Source organism: Hipposideros armiger, unplaced genomic scaffold, assembly GCF_001890085.2.
Source record: "Hipposideros armiger isolate ML-2016 unplaced genomic scaffold, ASM189008v1 scaffold_218, whole genome shotgun sequence".
NCBI lineage: Eukaryota > Metazoa > Chordata > Mammalia > Chiroptera > Hipposideridae > Hipposideros > Hipposideros armiger.
This window is the reverse complement of record NW_017731568.1, coordinates 155,670-175,371: the sequence shown is the minus strand read 5'-3', so window position 1 is coordinate 175,371 and position 19,702 is coordinate 155,670. Positions and strand designations below refer to the sequence as shown.

General features: G+C 33.6%; 1 protein-coding gene across 1 annotated transcript in view; it reads right to left on the bottom strand.

The window, feature by feature from the left end:
• Nucleotides 1–19,702, bottom strand: part of HECTD1 (HECT domain E3 ubiquitin protein ligase 1) — a 106,147-nt gene that overhangs the window by 38,207 nt on the left and 48,238 nt on the right. The window contains exons 13-24 of the mRNA XM_019654271.1: nt 16,008–16,230; nt 15,242–15,505; nt 15,070–15,146; nt 9,987–10,121; nt 9,237–9,383; nt 7,872–7,966; nt 6,174–6,279; nt 4,320–4,454; nt 3,597–3,736; nt 3,028–3,351; nt 1,876–2,042; nt 1,611–1,787 (exon numbers count right to left, since the gene is read on the bottom strand). Coding sequence (XP_019509816.1) covers nt 1,611–1,787; nt 1,876–2,042; nt 3,028–3,351; nt 3,597–3,736; nt 4,320–4,454; nt 6,174–6,279; nt 7,872–7,966; nt 9,237–9,383; nt 9,987–10,121; nt 15,070–15,146; nt 15,242–15,505; nt 16,008–16,230 — 1,990 coding nt within the window. The remainder of the gene's footprint in view (nt 1–1,610; nt 1,788–1,875; nt 2,043–3,027; nt 3,352–3,596; nt 3,737–4,319; nt 4,455–6,173; nt 6,280–7,871; nt 7,967–9,236; nt 9,384–9,986; nt 10,122–15,069; nt 15,147–15,241; nt 15,506–16,007; nt 16,231–19,702) is intronic.

The following is a 19,702-nucleotide window of genomic DNA, read 5'->3' as shown; positions in this document are numbered from 1 at the left end:
AAAAAAAAAAAAAAAAAAGAAAGAAATGCTTGGCTAGGGCTGGCCAAGCGGCTCAGTTGGGTAAGAGCTCGCTCAAGAGTTCAAGCTCTGAACAACAGCGGTTCAATTCCATGCCCGAGCTGAGCTGCTGCTGAGCTGCCAACAGGTGGCAGGATGGCTCAGCTGAAAAAAAAAAGAAATGGTTGGCTTAAGTATTTCAAAGCTAAGAACACTCCCTGACATAAAGGTTTTATGGTATGACTTAACAGCAATGGCCATCTTGATGAGCCAAAACTCTGAATCTCTACATTTGCCAGATCAGCAAAAATAAGTCTTTCTTCAATACTAAATTCTGAAAATAAGATCCCAATTTTCCTATATAGTTGCTTTAGTTGATTCCAGCCTGAGAAAAGCAAACTCCATTCACACATCCCTAACTAGGCCACACACTTAAAAGCCAAAACACATAATTTAGGAGAAACAGGATCTTAGCTATCATTGAGATTTCTAAAAAACCGAAACATTTGAAATTTCTGAGTTGAATAGTACTATTATTATCTCAGCTATTACTGGTTTTTATAAATTTTGGCAGTTAGATACATGCTCACTCACTGCAAACCTGCTATCGTGACAATGATTTACAATTAGGGTACGATTATAGAGAAATGCATTTGGTAGTAAAGGTAATTCAAGGAACAGAATCTTAAAAGCAATAAAATCAAAGAGTTTATTTAAGTAAATTAATGGCTTTATCACACAGAACATAAATATATTAAGATATTAAATGTTATTCTCCTAAGCACTTTCATTATAGCTCTTTAAATATTTGGTGTAAATTGAGAATAAGAACATTTTCCTCTTCTTTTTGTTTTTAATGCTAGTTGAAATTCCTAAGAACACATTACTGGTTAGGCAAATTATCCGCCAATAAATCAGGCTTTTAAGTTATCAGGAAAAAATTAGTCGTAATAGTTGCTTCTGGGAGCTAATAGCAATTGATTAAGTGCGTACAGACTTCCCAAAATCTATAGCAACAAAGGTTAAAAATTAACTTAAACAACAATAACCATTACAAAACACAAAAGTTTAAAATCCCAAAGAAAAAAGCTGGTAGTCTGACAAACACTGACTACTTAGAAATAGCTTATAATCTAAAAAAATGAAGAGGCTACAATTCTTGTTCTACACTTTATTGAAAAAACAGTAAAAATGTTAATGCGTTTTGTTCTACGTGACTTAAGAGTAAAAAATTATTGCCTGAGTCCTGTGAGGTTAACAAGATGATACATAAGAAATTAAGATGAAAATCAATGGAAACTTATGAATAATAAACTTAAAAAAAGAAAACAGCAGAAAATGTGTCTTGAGGGTAATTCAACTTATACTAGCTTACTAATCACTTCAAAATATTAGCAATAAGTTTTGAGTCAAAAATCTAGGAATTTAAATTTTCCCCTTATTTCTAAATAAATGATTTTTTCCATTTTTAATGTGGAATCAGTAGATCCGTTCTTCTACATAGTGCTGAGACATTGATACAATTTAGAAATTATGCCAAAATAACACAAAGAAAAATATTTTGTTATTTAAGTACTTGATTTCTATACTACAAATGCTAAACACCTACTCACCATTATGCAGTTCTCCTGTGACTGTGCCCTCTCCCTGTGGGCTGCCATCCTGATCTCGCCATTTCCAATCAAGGCCTCTGATGACACGAGCCCCTGGAACCATGTATTTCAGAACCTGGGAGCGTACTAGACGTCTCTGTCTTCTAAGATTAGCTTCTGCTTCCTTAGCTGCTTTTCCTGTATGGTAAAAATTAGAAATAGAAACAAAATCACTTTTGATAAATGTAATTGTTTAAGTTAGAAAAACCTACTATCATCTCTTTACCTAGCTGATCTTCACATACTCCATTTACAGTCCCATAAAGTTCAAATCCAGACAGTGAGAGGTAGTGAGTTTGTCCACTGGCATTCTTTCCCATCTGTTTAATTCTCACATGTCGCCACCCTTGTTTCTCATCCTTTGGTGGATCAAGAGGCCAGGTTGCTGTTGATCTGTAAATGTGTTAAGGAAAAAATTGTGTAATGTTTTAAAACAGATGAAAAAGATGTTTAAGGTGGGGAAGATTTTTTACATAACAGAAAACTATAGGAAAAATAAACTAACTTTCATATTCAGTCAACAGTTTGTTACACAAGAATCAAGAAATCAAAGGGAGAAAAACAGTCAAGAAAATAAGTTACATATGAAATGTTTAAATGTATACTATTAATTTGCCTGATAACATTAAATGACTTAGGATTAATAAAATCCAAAGAAATAAGTCAAGAAATTTTATGAATAACAAATATGCTTTTATGATGAAAAAGTTTTTTTAAATAAATTCCGTTAAGTGATATATTTAAATACTAACTTTAAAGCTTGAAAATGTTACCTATTAATTCTAATGTTAAGAAGCTCCTTCCATACATCAAATGCAGAAAGTAATTTAACTCCCCACTTTTACCCCTCAAAATATGCCACAATGTACAATTAAAACTTAATAGAACTAAAATTTTTAGAAATATAATACTGACCTTCCATCCTTAAAAAAATCATATATAATCAATACATATAATGTAGGAAAATAAATACATAAAAATAATAGAAATTTAAGTCAGCCATAATTCAATAACCAGCAAAAAATCACTGTTAATTTGTTGAACATTCACATGTATTATGTGAATATAGGAGAGTAAAAAGCTAATTTCATTTTTTTTGTTTTTATTAGTGTGTTATATATATATACACATATCGCTATATATCAATTTCTTTTTAAATAAATATGCTCAGCTTTCTACTAATGTTTAAAGCTTTGGGGAAAATTTTGGTCAAGTCAATATTTCAAGTTTTAATACTTAAATTGTATTACCAAGTGATGTTTTTACCAAGTAAATCTTGCTTCAGTATCTGATGAAGAGAGCTCTAAGGGTATACAACTATACAAATAAACAAAGCTCTTGACTGAGTTTTCTAATTCACAAAGACTCCTCCACTAACCCTGGTTCATTGAGACTGCAGTCATCAACATGGGTATACAAAGAAGTCCAGTTCTGTCCATCTTTGGATACCTGGAAAACCCAATTTCTTAGTGCAGACCTTCCATAACCACGAGCATGACGAAGTGTATATGCTGATGGTATCACCCAAAGACCAAGATCTATGGCAAACCAGGCATTCTTATCATCATTGCTATGACAATTTAAAGCTGAATTATCACGACTTAATATGTCTTCTAAGCGGCCATAAGGTAGATTTCTTCCTTCTGATGATGTTACTACTACAAGTCCATAAGCAGCTGGATTTACCCATTCATATGCAGTTCTACACAAAAATAAAGAAAATATTAGCAGTTAACACTACTAAAATAACTGCGTTTTTCCACATAAAACTATACAAATTTTAAAAATTCTAAAATTAATTTAGATCTCTTCATAAAAATTAATTTCAATAGTCTTAAATTTAACCTATAACATTCTTAAACTACAGGATACTCAAATTTTATTCTACTACCTAGAATTCTTTTTCCAGGTGAACATTTTAAAGCTACATAAAATAAAATGACTTACTTGGCATTTGTCCCAATCCAGTAAATGATTCCATTTTCATCAAAATCATGCTGGTGCCGAAATATAAAATTTTGGCCTTCTCTTAATTTCCGAACAAAAACAAATGAAGATCGGTCAAAATCATACCACTGCTTTGCTACCTAAACCAAAGAAAATAGAAAAGACACCTTAATAATGCTATTTTAAAACACACTGCCTACTTTTTTCTGTCCCTTTAATGTGAATTTAGTATAACAAATATTCATTAAAGAATATTTGGGAAAAAACAAAACAGAAAAATAGAAATTTCCACAACCAATGTACCCCCCTATTAATAACAGAGTATTTCTTTAGTCGATTATTTTAACAGATAGACTAAAATGAGATCAGACTAAAATGAGATCTTCATCATACATTTTTCTCTTATCACTCTTTATACATTTTAATACCTATGTAATAGTATTCAAACTAATGGAAATAATTATCAATTTGATATTCCTTTATTGACTGGCATTAAGGTTTTGGTCACTATTTTAGTATCACAAATAACTATAATAAACATCTTTATGAAGAAACCATTTATAGTGTATAAAAATTATTTTCTTAGAATAGATTCCTGAAAATGGAATTACTAGGTCAAACTATATTGCCATAACTCTGGATGGATGCTTCCCAAATTATTTTTCTAAAGAGCTAAACCACAACAGCAAATGCTTATTTCACCATGCACTTGCAAGAGCTCACCATTTTTAAGAGATACTGTTCCAAAGATTCAACTGTAGCTAAGGGTTCCATCTTCAACATCCTGCCAGTCCTGTCTATCAATGCAGTTTCCCCAGGTGCACGTTCCAACCGAAATCTTAATCTTCTTGTAAGTATCTACCCAGAAATAATCAAAATGCTTCAGAAAATACCTTGCATTTTTCTTAGAATTGTAAAAATTAGACATGTTACATGAACACAGCTATTCAGATTTATAAAGATAACCATAAATTCAGATTTATAAAGAAAGGGTCAGTGTCTGTTTTCCATTAAATGATTTTTTAAATGAAAAAAAGGTCTACTGAATAAGTGATATTGGCTTTCAAGAAAGAAACAAAGTTAAATACTTAAAATTTCTAAACAAATTCAAACAAGCATGGTGTAAATAAAATTATTATAAAACACTTTAACACAAGTATTACATCTCTAATTTATAACTTGTTAATTTTCCATAGGTTATGAAAAGTACCTAATTAGCTTGTTCCTTTAAAGCTAGAATATATTAAATAATCTATGGCTAATAAACTTTTAAAAATACATCATAGCTCCCAATCCATTTTAGTAAGCAACAAGTAGGAGGCTAGCTTCATTTCTGTATAAATCTTAACAAATTCCTATAGACAGGTAATTAAATATTTATATGTGCATTTGCATAGCATATCAGACTGCAAAATTACCAGAGGGCACAATCCTAGCCTTCCTTTTATCATGCTGTCTCCTGAAATGAGAAATTCATAATAGAAAAGGTTGGTGCTCCTAGGACTGTATAACCAAGGGAATTTCCAGTCTTTGAGACTTAGCTCTACTTCACTGACTTATCAAGAATAAAACCTTAAAAAGGCTGGACCAAAATACCCCTGACTCCTGTATATTATTCTGCCTGAAATTAAAGAAAGTAGACCTCTACCTCTTGTTTAATAATATATAGGATGTCAGGTGCACTAACTACACTGCAACTTCCTACACAAGCTCTCTAGTCGGGAGTCTAATGGCTTTAAGTAACACTGTTGGGTTCTTGGGGGTATGGCAAGGTTTTTACCTAGAGTAGGCACTGTTTGGGCAAATCTAGATTCTTAGTCACTTTTTAAAGGCTACATTTAAAAAAAAATCATTCCATGCAATGGAATGCAGGATAGGTGGCACAAAGGCAAGAATCAAAGCCAAAGGATCTGCTGGGAAACATTAAAGCAACCCACAGAAGAAGTGATGAAAATATTAACAGTAGGATTTTTGTTTCGTTTGTTCGTATTTGGATCACAGCTGCTAACAAAAGAATAAATGAATGAATGAATGAGAATGTGAACCAAATAACATTTAGGAAGAAACAGGCTTTTTATAAATGCATATGATTATGAGAGATATTTGAAAAGATCAATAGGAATAACTAAGGAAGGCAATCTGGCTCTAACCAATAACAAACATACCGAAAGCAAGAATAAAACTATGTTTAATATATTTTCACATTTTCTCATATGTTGACACACAGAGACAAAGGGACTTAACTCATAATTCTAGAACAAAAGAATTCTTTTTTCTGCTTTTCCACTGATGAAGTCTTTTTCCACTTATAACTTACCAAATATGATTCTTATAATACATATTTTATTGAAAATCTAGTGATTGATTAAACAAAACAGAACTGAAATGCCATTCAAGAGTCACTAAAAAAGAACAATCAAATGGCATTAGGGCTAAAGTTTTTAATAATTAAACAGAATCATTATTTAATACGATATGAAAGCAAAGCTTTTTGTTTTTTTGTCTTTTTTAAAGAAAAGCATAAGACTATTCCTAAATGTATTCAACAATAATAGTGAGTGCATTTTTCATGGTTACCTGGAGGTTGTATGTGGATCCTGGTGTATCATACAAATGGAGAGGTAGACGTTCAATAGATTCCAGTACAGCTATTAACTTCCGAATTAATGCAACTGCTGGTCGACTGTTAAGAAAAAATTGTTAACAGTTTTTATATAATTTCATGCAAAAGTTCATACAGAAGCTGCAATAACCAATCTCATATAGAACCCTACTTTCCTTATAAGTGCAAAGAGAAGTTTAATTATCACATTACATCTGAGTAATCAAAGATACTCTCAATTCAATTTCCTTCACTTAAAATCAAATTATTCCATTTTTCTTATAAAACTTTTATCTACTGCATTCAAAGTAGATGTGTAATTTACTATTTAAAGTTTAAACAATTTTATTATGTAATATTTGACTTATTTTCCAGAAACATTATACCAGTGTTGCTTTCCCAACAAGTACTGTCATTTTCAAAACTTCATTGCTTTATATATTCTTTTATATAATTTGACAATTTGTATCAAGTTAAAAATCATGTATAACTTTTAACTCAGTAATACCACTTAAAGGAATTTATGTAAAAAGATGTTTTTGTTGAGGTGTTTATTAGCAGTAAAATAATTTGCAGAGAGCTAAAATTTTTATTACAGTAATGTTTAAATTATTACATCAATAATACACACTCGTTTAAAATGCCATTTAAAATTAATTGAATTTCAATTGTTTTAAAAATTCAATCATATTCAAAAGCAAATAAAATAGTAAAATGAACCCTCATCAACCCAACTGTCATCCATCCATGACCTAGCTGCAACTATTATCTACTAATAACCAAATGATTTCTGCCTATGTCTCTACCTATATCTCTCCAATATATTTTGACAAAAATTCAGAACATCTCATTTTATCTAAAAATATTTTGAGTATATATTTCTGCAGAAGAATTCTTAAAAATCCAAAAATCATATTATCACACCTAAATAAGTATATACAATTATTACCTAACATCATCAAATATTTAATCTGTATTCAAATTTCCAGTTGTATCTTAAAGGGGCATCTAATTTAAACTAAGTGGTCAGCTGCATTCATAACAGACATGTAATTTCTCCTTTATTCCATTAGATTAAAATATGCTTAGAAAATCTTTCTTATTATGAATTTATAACATAAGCTATTTTTTTTTTTGAAGATTTTTATTGGGGAATTGGGGGAAGGGGAACAGACAAGTTGCTATCCTTTTGTTCTTCAGTCTAATTGTGGAGGATGTTGCTTCACTGGCCCAAGTTGGCACCATCATTGCACTCTTCCCGGGCGAGGCAGATCAGTCGCCGGCTTCTGGACGGCCGCTCACTGCGGCTGCTGGCCGCTCACGCTGGCTGCTGGCTACACACGGTAGCCCATGGCAACCCACTGCCACAGGGGCTGCAGCCTACGCTGTGGCCGACGACTCACGGCAGCCCAGCTCCAGGTTGAGCTGTTGTTCAGCATCTTAGCTGTGGAGGACAGTGTCACTGGCCCTCATATGTGGGATCCGAACCAGGACCCTCTGGCGTCCCAAGCCAGTTCTTAACCATCGCGCCACTTGGCCGGCCCCATAAGCTATTTTTTTAAATATAAAGTTCCTATTTTCTGTATAAACATTACATTAGATTCTATTTTAAAGTAAGTATACCAACTTGCAAACACTGCAAATACCAAATTATAAGAAATGTGGGCATTTACCTTTCATCATCTTCATTTTCACTAAAGGCTGTTTTAAAAACATTTATTCTTTCTACCAGTTGACTACAATCTTGTTTCATATCTAAATCCATGCTCTAAAGAAAACAAAAAGTACAAAAGAAAAAGTCTTAAGGCTGTTTCTAAAGTTATCAAAAATACATGCTGCAAAGATGAATATTAATATTTTCAAAAAAATCAATACAATCTAACTGAAGTCATTATTTTCTTTCCATTAAAATTCTTTTTATTTTATGACTAGTAGAACATAAACACATTTTTCTTCCTTCTTCAATGTTATAATGAAGTAGCAATTACATTGTTAAGGAGTGTAACTTTATTTTATTTATTTTTATGTTTTTCTTAGCTAAGCCATCCTGTCACCTGTTGGCAGCTCAGCGGCAGCTCAGCCCAGGCTGGGAATCGAACTGGTGACTCTGTTGCTCAGAGCTCGCTCTTAACCAACTGAGTCACTCAGCCGGCCCTAGTAATTACATTGTTAAATCAATTTGTCCCTATTTGTCCCAATTTGTAGTATGCAAGGTCTTTCAGATTATTTATGAATGAATACTTTAACAGTACTATTTCATTAAGTAGAAAAAAAATAACTGCTTTATAAAAACAATGATTTCATAGCTATTACTAAGTGATATAATGTGACATATCAATATATAATTAATGGGAATAAATGAAAATGATAAAATTAATAAAGAAAACATGAGACTGAAGTTAAAGTGAATCTTTAGAGTATATTACCACATACAATGATTAAGATCAAGAAATAAAAATGGCCAAGTGAAATGAGAAAACTTTCACTTTTTATATTTTTTATACTTTTGCTAGAATTTGTTACAGTAAGTATAAATGATGTTTCATTAAAATAAAGCAAAATTTTATCACAATAAAAAGATATTAAAGGTAGAAGAAACTGAAGAGAAATATAAGCTTCTTAGCAAATACTTGTCAAATATTCACATAAACTTCCTAAACTGTCACTGCTCATAAATTAATTTTGTGCAAATAATTTAGGTATTAAGAGGGTCTATTGACTAACTCCATTTTTTAATAAGGAAATCAGAGCAGTGAATAATGTTAAATCTTAGGCTAAAGTTAAGTGTTTTGTTGAACAAAATCTTGAACAAATTATAATCAGGTAACTCAAAAATCTAAATAAGTACACGCAATTATTTAATTCAATTGGCTCAAATTAGTAATACAACTTGAAGGAAAGGCTGGAGAAATTATAAATAATATTTATTAATCAACTATTAATATTTCTTGACAAAGTAAATACCACTATGCCAAAAGTGTAGCTATAAACAATTTTTAAAACTATATACTTTGTTCTGTACTACATCATAAACTTACATTGTTTAAAACAGTAAGAAGTGCTTGGACCAAGCCACTACTACACATTTCATATGGTGAAATTGTGTTTTCATCCTTCAAAAGTACAATTAGATTTTCTAAAGCTGTCTTCATTAAATCTCTCCACGTGTTCTCACTCTCAATACACTAAAAGAAAAAATAAATAATAAAGACAATCAAAAAAACAAATAGGTCTTAACATACTTAATTTATAAAAACATCAATTACCATGAAAATACATTAGATACTAAACAAGAATAAAAAATTCAAATTACTAATGCAAATTATCTCTAGCAGGGTCAGCAAACATTTTTGTAAAAGACCGATAGTAAATATTTAGCCTTTACAGGCCTTGTGGTCTCTCTCATGCCTACTCAACTCTGCTATTGTAGCCACCAAAGCAGTCACAGACAATATGTAAATAAATAAACATGGCTGTGAGCAATAAAACTATTTAGACACTGACATCACATTTTCATATAATTTTCATGTATCATGAAATATTCTTACTTTTGTTTTCAACCATTTAAAAATGTAAAAACGAGTTATATAATTCTCATCTAGAAAAATAAAATAAAAATATATAAAAGCTATTCTACCTCACAAAGCCATACAAAAATAGGTGGCAAGCCAAATTTAGCTTGTGGGTGATAATTTGCTGACACCTAATCAATATCCAGGATATAAAGGTTAAAGGGGAAAAACTAAACCAAGGTTAATGCATGTCACAAAATCTAGAGGCTAACATACTTGTCTATTTGTATGAAGTTCCCAAGATGACTCTAACTGAGTTGCTATGTTTCTGAGTGTTACCACTACTCCACGAGGCATGCTTTCAACAGCTTTAAAGTGGTCATCATATAAATCTCGAGCCATAGTTCGTACCTATCAAAATTAATAGAAAATGTGAATTTTCACTACAATTCATAATTTTACCAAATCTTTCCTTTTACATGTATATATGCAACTTTTAGAATTAAAATGTTTGTGCCATTATCAACTTCCAAAAAATGATACTACTTTTATTCATATATGTCAAAGGGTTCTAAAAGTTGAAAAAGTGTTCTAGTAGATTTTAGCAGTGGTAAAAGAAGAACTCAAAATTTTATTTTGGTTATTTAAACTTTGTATTCATATGCCAAAAACGAGCTTATTTCATTTAAACCAAATTTAACAATCTGTAAAAAATTAACTTTGCTTTTCTAAATTTTATATAAAAGTTGTTGAACCATTTAGAAAATGTAAATAAGCAAAAAAAAAAAAGAAAATTAAGCCACCTATAATTTCATCAACCAAAGCTGAACCTTTGAACATTCTGGGTATACTTTAGGTTGTACGCCTTTTTTCTATTTATATAATTCACATGAAGTAGTATTTATATCACACTCATATATTTACATATTTCATCATGAGAAGAAATGACTATTGTTAGCTTGGGAACTAATTACTTCTCATTTAAATTAAATTATTTGAGAGCACAATCCATACATATCCAAACCTTGGGTCTGATGAAATTTAGTACATAACACTATTTAAAAATATATGATTAAATAATGTAAATTTACACTTTACGCAATTTCATTTAAATCACAAACCAACCTAGTATAACCCAATGTAATAGAAAAATATTTGCTCCCTAAATGAATTAGTATTGCCTTTCCATTCTATTTTGGTATGCCTTTCAGAATTAAGATAAGTAAGTTCTGGATATTAGATAACATTGAAGAAACTATCCCTTTATAAAATACCATTAATAAATAAAACCTGAGAATAAAATTAAGTTAAATTATTTTTACTAAAAATTAGTGTATTTTGATATGCACTGCTTTCATACACAAAAGAAAGGCCACATGGTCACTGAGTTACTACTAATTTCAAGAAACTGAATCAATGACTACATTTTTTAAGAAAATGAAAATATAGGACTGAGATATTCTTCTTGATTCACTTTTCTTTTATATTGTGAAATTTTGGTTCCCTGTGAGTTAGTCTAGATTCATTGGTTAATACTACATATTAAGTATTCCAAGAAACTCCTGAGATAGCTGAATAGTAGCTTTATAAACAATGACACGAGATCATTATTTAACAGTTCCCTATTTGCAAATTCACTCGCTAAAATTTATTTGTAATACCCAAAACAATACTTGCAGCACTTTCAGTAATTTCTGGGCATGCATGCACAATGAGTGCTGTGAAAACTTAGTGCCATGTTCCCAGCTGAGGTCAATCAAGGTGACCCTCTACCTTCCTGTTTTAGCTCTTACACCTAAGCAAGTGTCCTTTTCACACCCTATTTTGTGCCACATTTTTCACAGGTTTGTGCTTTTTGTAGATTTCACTTTTTTTTTTTAAAGATTTTATTGGGGACTTGGGGGGAGGGGAAAAGCGTTGGGGAATCAGGGAAGGGGAACAGACAAGTAGACAAATTGCTGTTTTTGTTCTTCAGTTTAGCTGTGGAGGACGTCGCTTCACTGGCCCATGTTGGTATGATCACTGCTCTTCCTGGGTGAGGTAATCGGTTGCCGGTCATTGGTCAGCCGATCACACTGGCTGCCAGCCACTCACATAGCTCACAGCAGCCCACTGCAGCCCCGCTGCAGTGAGGTAATCGGTTGCCGGTCATTGGTCAGCCGATCACACCGGCTACCGGCCGCTCACACTGGCTGCCAGCCACTCACATAGCTCATGGCAGCCCACTGCAGCCCCGCTGCAGCCTACACTGTCACCGGCGACTCACAGCAGCCCTGCTCCAGGTCGAGCTGTTATTCATCATCTTAGCTGTAGAGGGCGAGCGTCACTGGCCCTCAATGTGGGATCCGAACCACAGCCCTGCTGCTGAGAGCTGGCGCTCCCTAGCGAGTTCTTAACCAGCTGAGCCACTTGGCTGACCCTAGATTTCCCTTTTTTAAATGGCCCCCAAACACAGTCCTGAATTGCAGTCCAGTGTTCCCAAGTGCAGGAAGGCACATATGCTTTACTGAGAAAATATATGAGTTAAATAAGCTTCATTCAGCCATGATAGTGCTGTTCGCCACAAGTTTAATGCTAATGAGTCAACAATCCCTATTGCATATGGTGTCTTGAAACAAAAACACACATAAATCAAGGTTCAGTACGGATCAGATAACAATAATGTGACCAGAGCCTCACAGAAACCTAACCCTTTATTTCCCCTAGGAGCGATAATCCAGTATTAATGGCAACTTTATAAGAACATCACTACTGTGAATAATAAAAATTGACTGTACATAGTTCAAATTCCTTTTAGTATCTAATGGCTATCTTCAATTGAGATTATGTCTTCCTCAAATGCCCTTAAGATATCCTGAATTAGAAGAAATCTCTGGCCTCACACTATTTTTAAAAAAAAAACAGAAGCAATCATGAAATAATATATATGGTCATGTGCCACTTAACAACAGGGATACATTCTGAGAAATGTGCTGTTAGGTAATTCCGTCGTTGTGCAAACACCATAAAGTGCACTGTCACAAACCTACATGATACAGCCTTCTACACACCTAGGCGATCTGGTATAGCCTATTACTCCTAGGCTACAAACCTGTACAGTGTGTTACTATAGAAAACAACACAAAATTAAATCAAGCACAAGAGAAAATGATGTAATCAACAGATGTGATAAACATGAGATATATGAGACTACTGCCAGTGTAACATGGCATACTGTTTTATAGCAAACCTTTTTTTATAAGTAAAAAGAGAATGTCCAAAATAATGATAAAAAGTATAGTAAATAGCATAAACCAGTAATATAGTCATTTATTATCATTATCAAGTATTATGTACTGTACATAATTGTGTGTACCATACTGTCAATGAAGTATCACCACAAACATGAGTAATGTGTTGTGCTACGAAACTGGGCAATAGGAACTTTCAGCTCCATTATAATCTTAATGGGACTGCCATTGGATATGTGATCTGTTGTTGAACAAAATGTTGTTATACAGAGCATGACTGTATAACTACAGAAGTAATAAGAAATACATAGAGAGAGAGAGAGAAAGAGAGGCAGAGAGAGAGAGAGAGAGAGAGAGAGAATATGCACAAGCAAGTAGGCTATGTTCCTTCCAAGGTCTAGCAAATAGAAATACCTTTGGTATGGCCCAGCACAAGAACAACTGAAAATGAAGACATGAGCATCTTTATATATTAAAAAAAAAGGGGGGGGGGCAGCCGAGTGGCGCGTTGCTTAAAAACTGGCTTGGGACACCAGCTCTGAGCAGCAGGGCCCAGGTTCCAATCCCACATGAAGGGCCAGTGACACTGCCCTCTACAGCTAAGATGGTGAAACAACGGCTCAACCTGGAGCTGGGCTGCCGTGAGTTGCCGGCGACGGCATAGGCTGCAGCCCCTGCTGCAATGGGCTGCCATGAGCTATCGTGAGCGGCCATCAGCCAGCATGAGCTGCCAAGAGCCACCGTGAGCAGCCGTCCAGAGGCCGGCGACCGATCTGCCTCACCTGTAAAGAGCACAATGATCATAATACCAACATGGGCCAGTGAAGCAACATCCTCCACAACTAGACTGAAGAACAAAAGGACAGCAACTTGTCTGTTCCCCTTCCCCAATTCCCTAGTGCTGTTCCCCTGCCCCATTCCCCAATAAAATGTTTAAAAAAAAAAACTACTTCAAATAAAACATGTTACAACCATTTCCATGGCCAAAGTCATCAAAGCACAACTACCAGCCCTATCCCAACCACCAAAAAAAAATTCTTCACACACTGTATGAAAGAACTACTTAATATCATTGTTATAGGTAAATTTAAAATAATCTATCATCAGAAAATATTGAATCTAACTATTACTTTTTTTTCTCTTTTAAAAATGAAAAAAATCCAAGAACAACTGATATAATAAAGATGGAAATGTACTGGCCATATTTTTTTAAATAATAAATACTTGGATAGAATAAATGGATATAATTTAAAAATTAGTATTAGGATTTTGAAAATTGAGTTAAAAACACATTTGCTCCTGTATCTTTTTGAAACAGTGATTTCATCTAAGATGGCTATTAAACTAAGAACCAGAATAATCTGAATATACAACCAGGCATTCAAGTTGCTTTATCACAAAATATTAAATCAGGATTAGAAAATATAATGATGCATTTTCAATCCCACTGTATCACTAAAAATATTGCTATCAATAAGGCATGATTTTAAAGTTTTTGTGACAGTAAGTCAAATTATTTTCAAATAAATTTTATTGTCTGCATTTCCATGTTGTTTCTGTTTTAATGTTGCTATTTAGTATATGTACAGTGGACCCTTGAACAACACAATTTTGAACTGCACGGATCGATTATACGTGGATTCTTTTCAATAAACGTGCAGTTGGCCCTCCATATCCTCAAGTTTCTTATCCACGGATTCAGCCAACCACAAATCAAAAATAGTATTTTCGATGCACGGTTAGCAATCTACATATCCCAAGGGCCAACTGTATGCATTGTTCTACAACATTATAAAGGGCCTTGAACATACTGGGTCCTGGAACCAATCCCCCATGGATATCACAGGACAACTGATTTTTAGGGAATCAAAAGTTATACATGGATTTTTGACTGCACAAGGAGTCGGAGCCCAACCTCCATATTGTTCAAGGGTATACTGTATAAAAATTATAAGTAAGTGTATATATAGTGTGGAAAATAATGACCACAGCACAGGGAAAAAAAAAAAACTAAAACAATTTTAAATTAGGGTAGCTTATGTTATAAGGCTCAATTACTAAATGCTTAGAAACCTTACCATGTCAGTATAAAAGACTTAAAAAAATAAAAGCAAATCCCACAAATATACCTTTTGCTTTGTTTTTTCTAACTTAGATTTCAGTTTTCTGCCTCTTTTGCCAGTCCAGCCAGTCACAAATTCTGAACCTTAAAAAAAAAGGACATTTCACAAGACATTTTTTTACTGCAATTTAACATACTCTTTATTTTTATCTGCTAAATTTATATACCTACATACTTACCCAGAGAAGTTTCTGCAGTAAATGAATGTTTGGTTCCTCTATTAGATTCAAATACAAAACCAGGTAAATCTTCTTTCAATATTGTTGCTTGCTGACCATCTGAGTTATGAATAGCAATTTCTCCTTCTTTCAAACATGTTAGTGACCAATTCCCTACAGTGAGTTTAGTGGGTCCTGGTGCTGAGAGTATAGGTTGACTTGAAGTAGATGGCTTTACTTGGCCTCGAGCTCTTTGTAACTTCTCTAAGAATTCACTTCTGCTCTCTAGAAAGACAAAATGATTGTTTTAAAACCTCACTCCTTTCAAATATTCCTTTTTTATTTTTTTAAAGAAACCGACTTATTGGAATATCAATCTTATAAAAAAACTTAATTAACAGGGTTTTGTTCTTTGGTATACTCTCACTGGTTTGATATATTTAGCTTCAGGCATAAAAGCAATACTACAGCCACAATTTTTTGAAGTATAAGGCTTTGGGAAAAAGTTGTAACTTGAGACAGCATCACATAAGTGCAATTCGTTGTTACATGACAAAAGGCAGCTTTACCTACAAGACTGGAGAGAATAAGAGTGTTATTCCTTGTCTCATATAATAAAAAGGCATTTATGAAATGCTTTCATGGTACAGTAATTTTTCTGTTGATATTAAAGAAGCCAGCCATATGAACATCAAGGATGTGCTATTTCTATGACAATGGTAGCAAAAAATCAAATTATCAAAATTACAGACACTAGTAAAACATTTTAGTAGAAACAAAATATTACCTGAACTATCCGATCCACCTTCAGGACTACCACTTGAATACATGGTGGCAAGTTTTCCATCCAAGATAAATCTGAACCATCCATTACTGCCATTAGATAATTCCAAGGCTGCTGCATCACTCCATATATATAAGCAGTCCCTGCCCCTGATGATTGACCAGTCTCTCCAGTGATATGGTTTACCTTGCTGCAGTTCTTTAGCATCTTCCTGTGGTTCATCTTCCTAAATGTGTAAAATTAATTCAATGCAACGTGCAAAATAATATCTATTCCAGATATTCATAAATATTTTTAAAATATGAACATGAATCAAATTTAGAATTAAAACACCCTGAACATAATATTCAGTTGCCTATAGTTTAACACGTATTCTGATTCAACAGTTGGGTTTTTGGACAAGTCATGACGCATTTTTGCAACAAAAAACATAGAAAAAATACGTCATGACTTTTCCGACAACCCAATGATTACCTATAACTAAATCTTACAAACGAGTCCTAAAAAATGTTAAGAAATTCATGTAAATAATGACCTAAGTTGTAACATTTTCAGGTACAGTGGTAAAGAAGACCAATGAATTAGGTCTATACACAACTAGCTAATTATCTAGATCCTTGGTAAACTCATCAAGTCTCTGGATCTAATTGATTATTTGTAAAAAAATGGATGTTTAGACTACATCAATGGTATCCAAACCTAGCAGTGCAACAGAATCACCAGAGAAGCTTTTTAAGAATAAATTACAAGGCCCACCCTTAGCCAAGTCAACCAAATCTACTGGATCATTCCAATGATCATAAAAATCTTTTAATTAGAGCATGTTTAAAAAATTGTAAATATTGTTTGCCTAGTCTGGTATCCTAACAATTTTTTATTTTGTTGACAACAGCTAAATAACATTGAGATATGTTTATTCATCATAAACATATATGAACTTGGCAAGTACATCATGCTTGTATGTATGGGTAAAGTACTTTTCAAGTTTATAAAGATTTCTTATATTTAAAAATAAATATTTTATGTGTTTTTCCCTCCTGAAGTAGCTTATAAGACTAAGATTCTAAAATATGGATAAGTATCTCTAAACGTAAGTGCTTATGCTCCAGGCCATGATATATTAACAAGGACCAAAACGTGCACGTCCATTGTAGACAATAAAAACTGGACAAAATATATTAATTAAGGTGTTCTCAAAGACTAAACAACATAGGACTGTGATCCCCAGAAAATGAAAACAAGGTAGGCTCAGACACAATTTTCTGGCACAAGTCTTAAGAGGAGGAAACTCAGGGTCCAGCAGTATGAGCTGAGGAAATGGAAAGCTGTGTTTGAAAAGGCAAATGTAATATGTGGAGGCTGAGTTCAGGAGCAGGGAGGGAGTCAAGCAAAAAAGACCTCTAGAAATATACAAAGTGGTCACCATGAGTCTCTGCTGAGTAGTAGACCTCTCATGCATAGGGTGATACTCCCTAAGGTTGTGCAAAGAACGTCTGAAAAAGTGAAAGCTGAACAATTCCGAGAGACCACATAAGGTGGTCAGATATTTGCATTCCAAATAGCCAGAGTTGAAAACTCCTTGTACTGATAACTAAAAACTTTGCAAATTTGCCAAAAACTATAAGCCCACAGACAAAAATTATACACCCACAGGTCAAAGGAAACTAAACAATCCTGAGCGGGGATGGACGCCCACATCTACACGTGACACACACACCAAACACAGCAAAGCATATCAAAGTCAAATTGCTAAAAACCAGTGATAAAATCTTTTAAAAGGCCAGAAGATAAAAAGATATGTTATATACAAAGGAACTAAAATGAGAATTAGGACAAACTTCTCAGTAGGGATTATGCACATCAGATGACAATGGAACATCTCTTAACGTTCTGGAAAATAATCACCCAGGAGTCCTTGTAGGCACTAAAAATATCCATCAAAAATGAAGGCCAAATAAAAATATTTATAAACAAAATCTGAGAGAACTTTCTGGCTTGTATTTTTCTCTTCTAAACAATATACTTTGAAGAGCAAAAATTTAATTTTGACGAAGTGCAATTTAGTGACTTTTTTTGTTTTTATAACCTTTTGATGCCCTCTTTAAGAAATCTCTGTCATGCTCAAGATCACTAAGATTTTCTTCTTTTTCCTCTAGAAGTTTTACAATTGTAGCCCATACATCACTCCATGATTTACTTTCTGTTAATTTTTGTATATGGTAAGGGTCAAGATTTCAATTTTTTGCAGATGCTATCCACTTGTTCAAGCATCATTTTCTGAAAAGATCATGCTTTCCAGAATGAAATGCCTTAGCACTTTGGCTGAAAAGTCAATTGGCCGTATGTGTGGGGGTCATTAACCCATCTTTACCACACTTTCTTGATTACTACAGCTTTATAATAAGACTTGAAACTGGCTGGTGTATGTCCTTCAACTTAGTCACTTTTTGAGGTTGCTTTGGCTATTCTAGATCCCTTGCATTTCCTAATAAATGTTAGAATCTGCTTGATAATTTCTACAAAAAGACTGCTAGGATATGTAACCTGTTCCCTGAATGCAAAAACTCCAAGGGGATGAACCCAGACATCACCTCGTTTGTTTTTTGCTAAACCCCACAGTAATTTAGGAAACACACACGCACACACACACACACATATGCGCGTGTGCGATCCCTCACTCCCTCTGGATTCTACAATTACAACACATACTCCACCATTCTCTCAAAAACATCACTACTCTGTCACTGATATATAGTAAGCATTCACTGAATATTAGCACTAAATCATTGCTGGCAATCAGTAGAGACAGATAAGGTATATATTAAATTTCTAATCTAAAGCAAGCATTATCAATGAATACGAAGAAGATTTAATGAGGAACAGCATATTTATATAGTCTCAAATTATCGCCCCACAAGTTACTTAATTACAAAAGGAAAAAGAGTGACCTTACAAAAGAGAAACCTGGCAGAGACAAACATAATCAAATGATCTATCAGCAGTTCTCAACCTGTGGGTCGCGACCCTTTCGGGGGTCAAACGACCCTTTCACAGGGGTCGACTAAGACCATCGGAAAAAAAGATATTTACATTACAATTCATAACAGTAGCAAAATTAGTTATAGAGTAGCAAAGAAAATAATTTTATGGCTGGGGGTCACCACAACATGAGGAACTGTATTAAGGTGTCGTGGCATTAGGAAGGTTGAGAACCGCTGATCTAAATCAACATCACCAGCAAAACAGAAAACAAAACACCAAGGACTTCTGAGAAGTCCCACCATGAAACAAGGACACAACATCACCTCTCTAGTTGTCCTGCTAAAAACACATAACCTGAATCTAAACATAAGGAAACATGGCACAAATGCAAAGTGAGAGACATTGTCCAGATTAAGTGGTATGTCCTCTTCAAAACTGCCAAGGCTATGAAAGAAAAAGAAAAGCTGAGAAATTGTTGCAGGCTCTCAGGAACATGATAACTAAATTTGGTATGTTCTCCTGGACTGGAATCTGAACCAGGGGAAAAAAATGCTATTAAGGACAATGACAAATTTGAATATTGTCTCTGGACTGCATAGTTTTATATAAATATTTCCTGATTTTTATTACTATATTAGCATTATATAATAGAATGTCCTGGTTATTTGGTGAAGCTTTTAGGTATAAAAAGGGTCGATATTGGGCCAGCCAAGTGG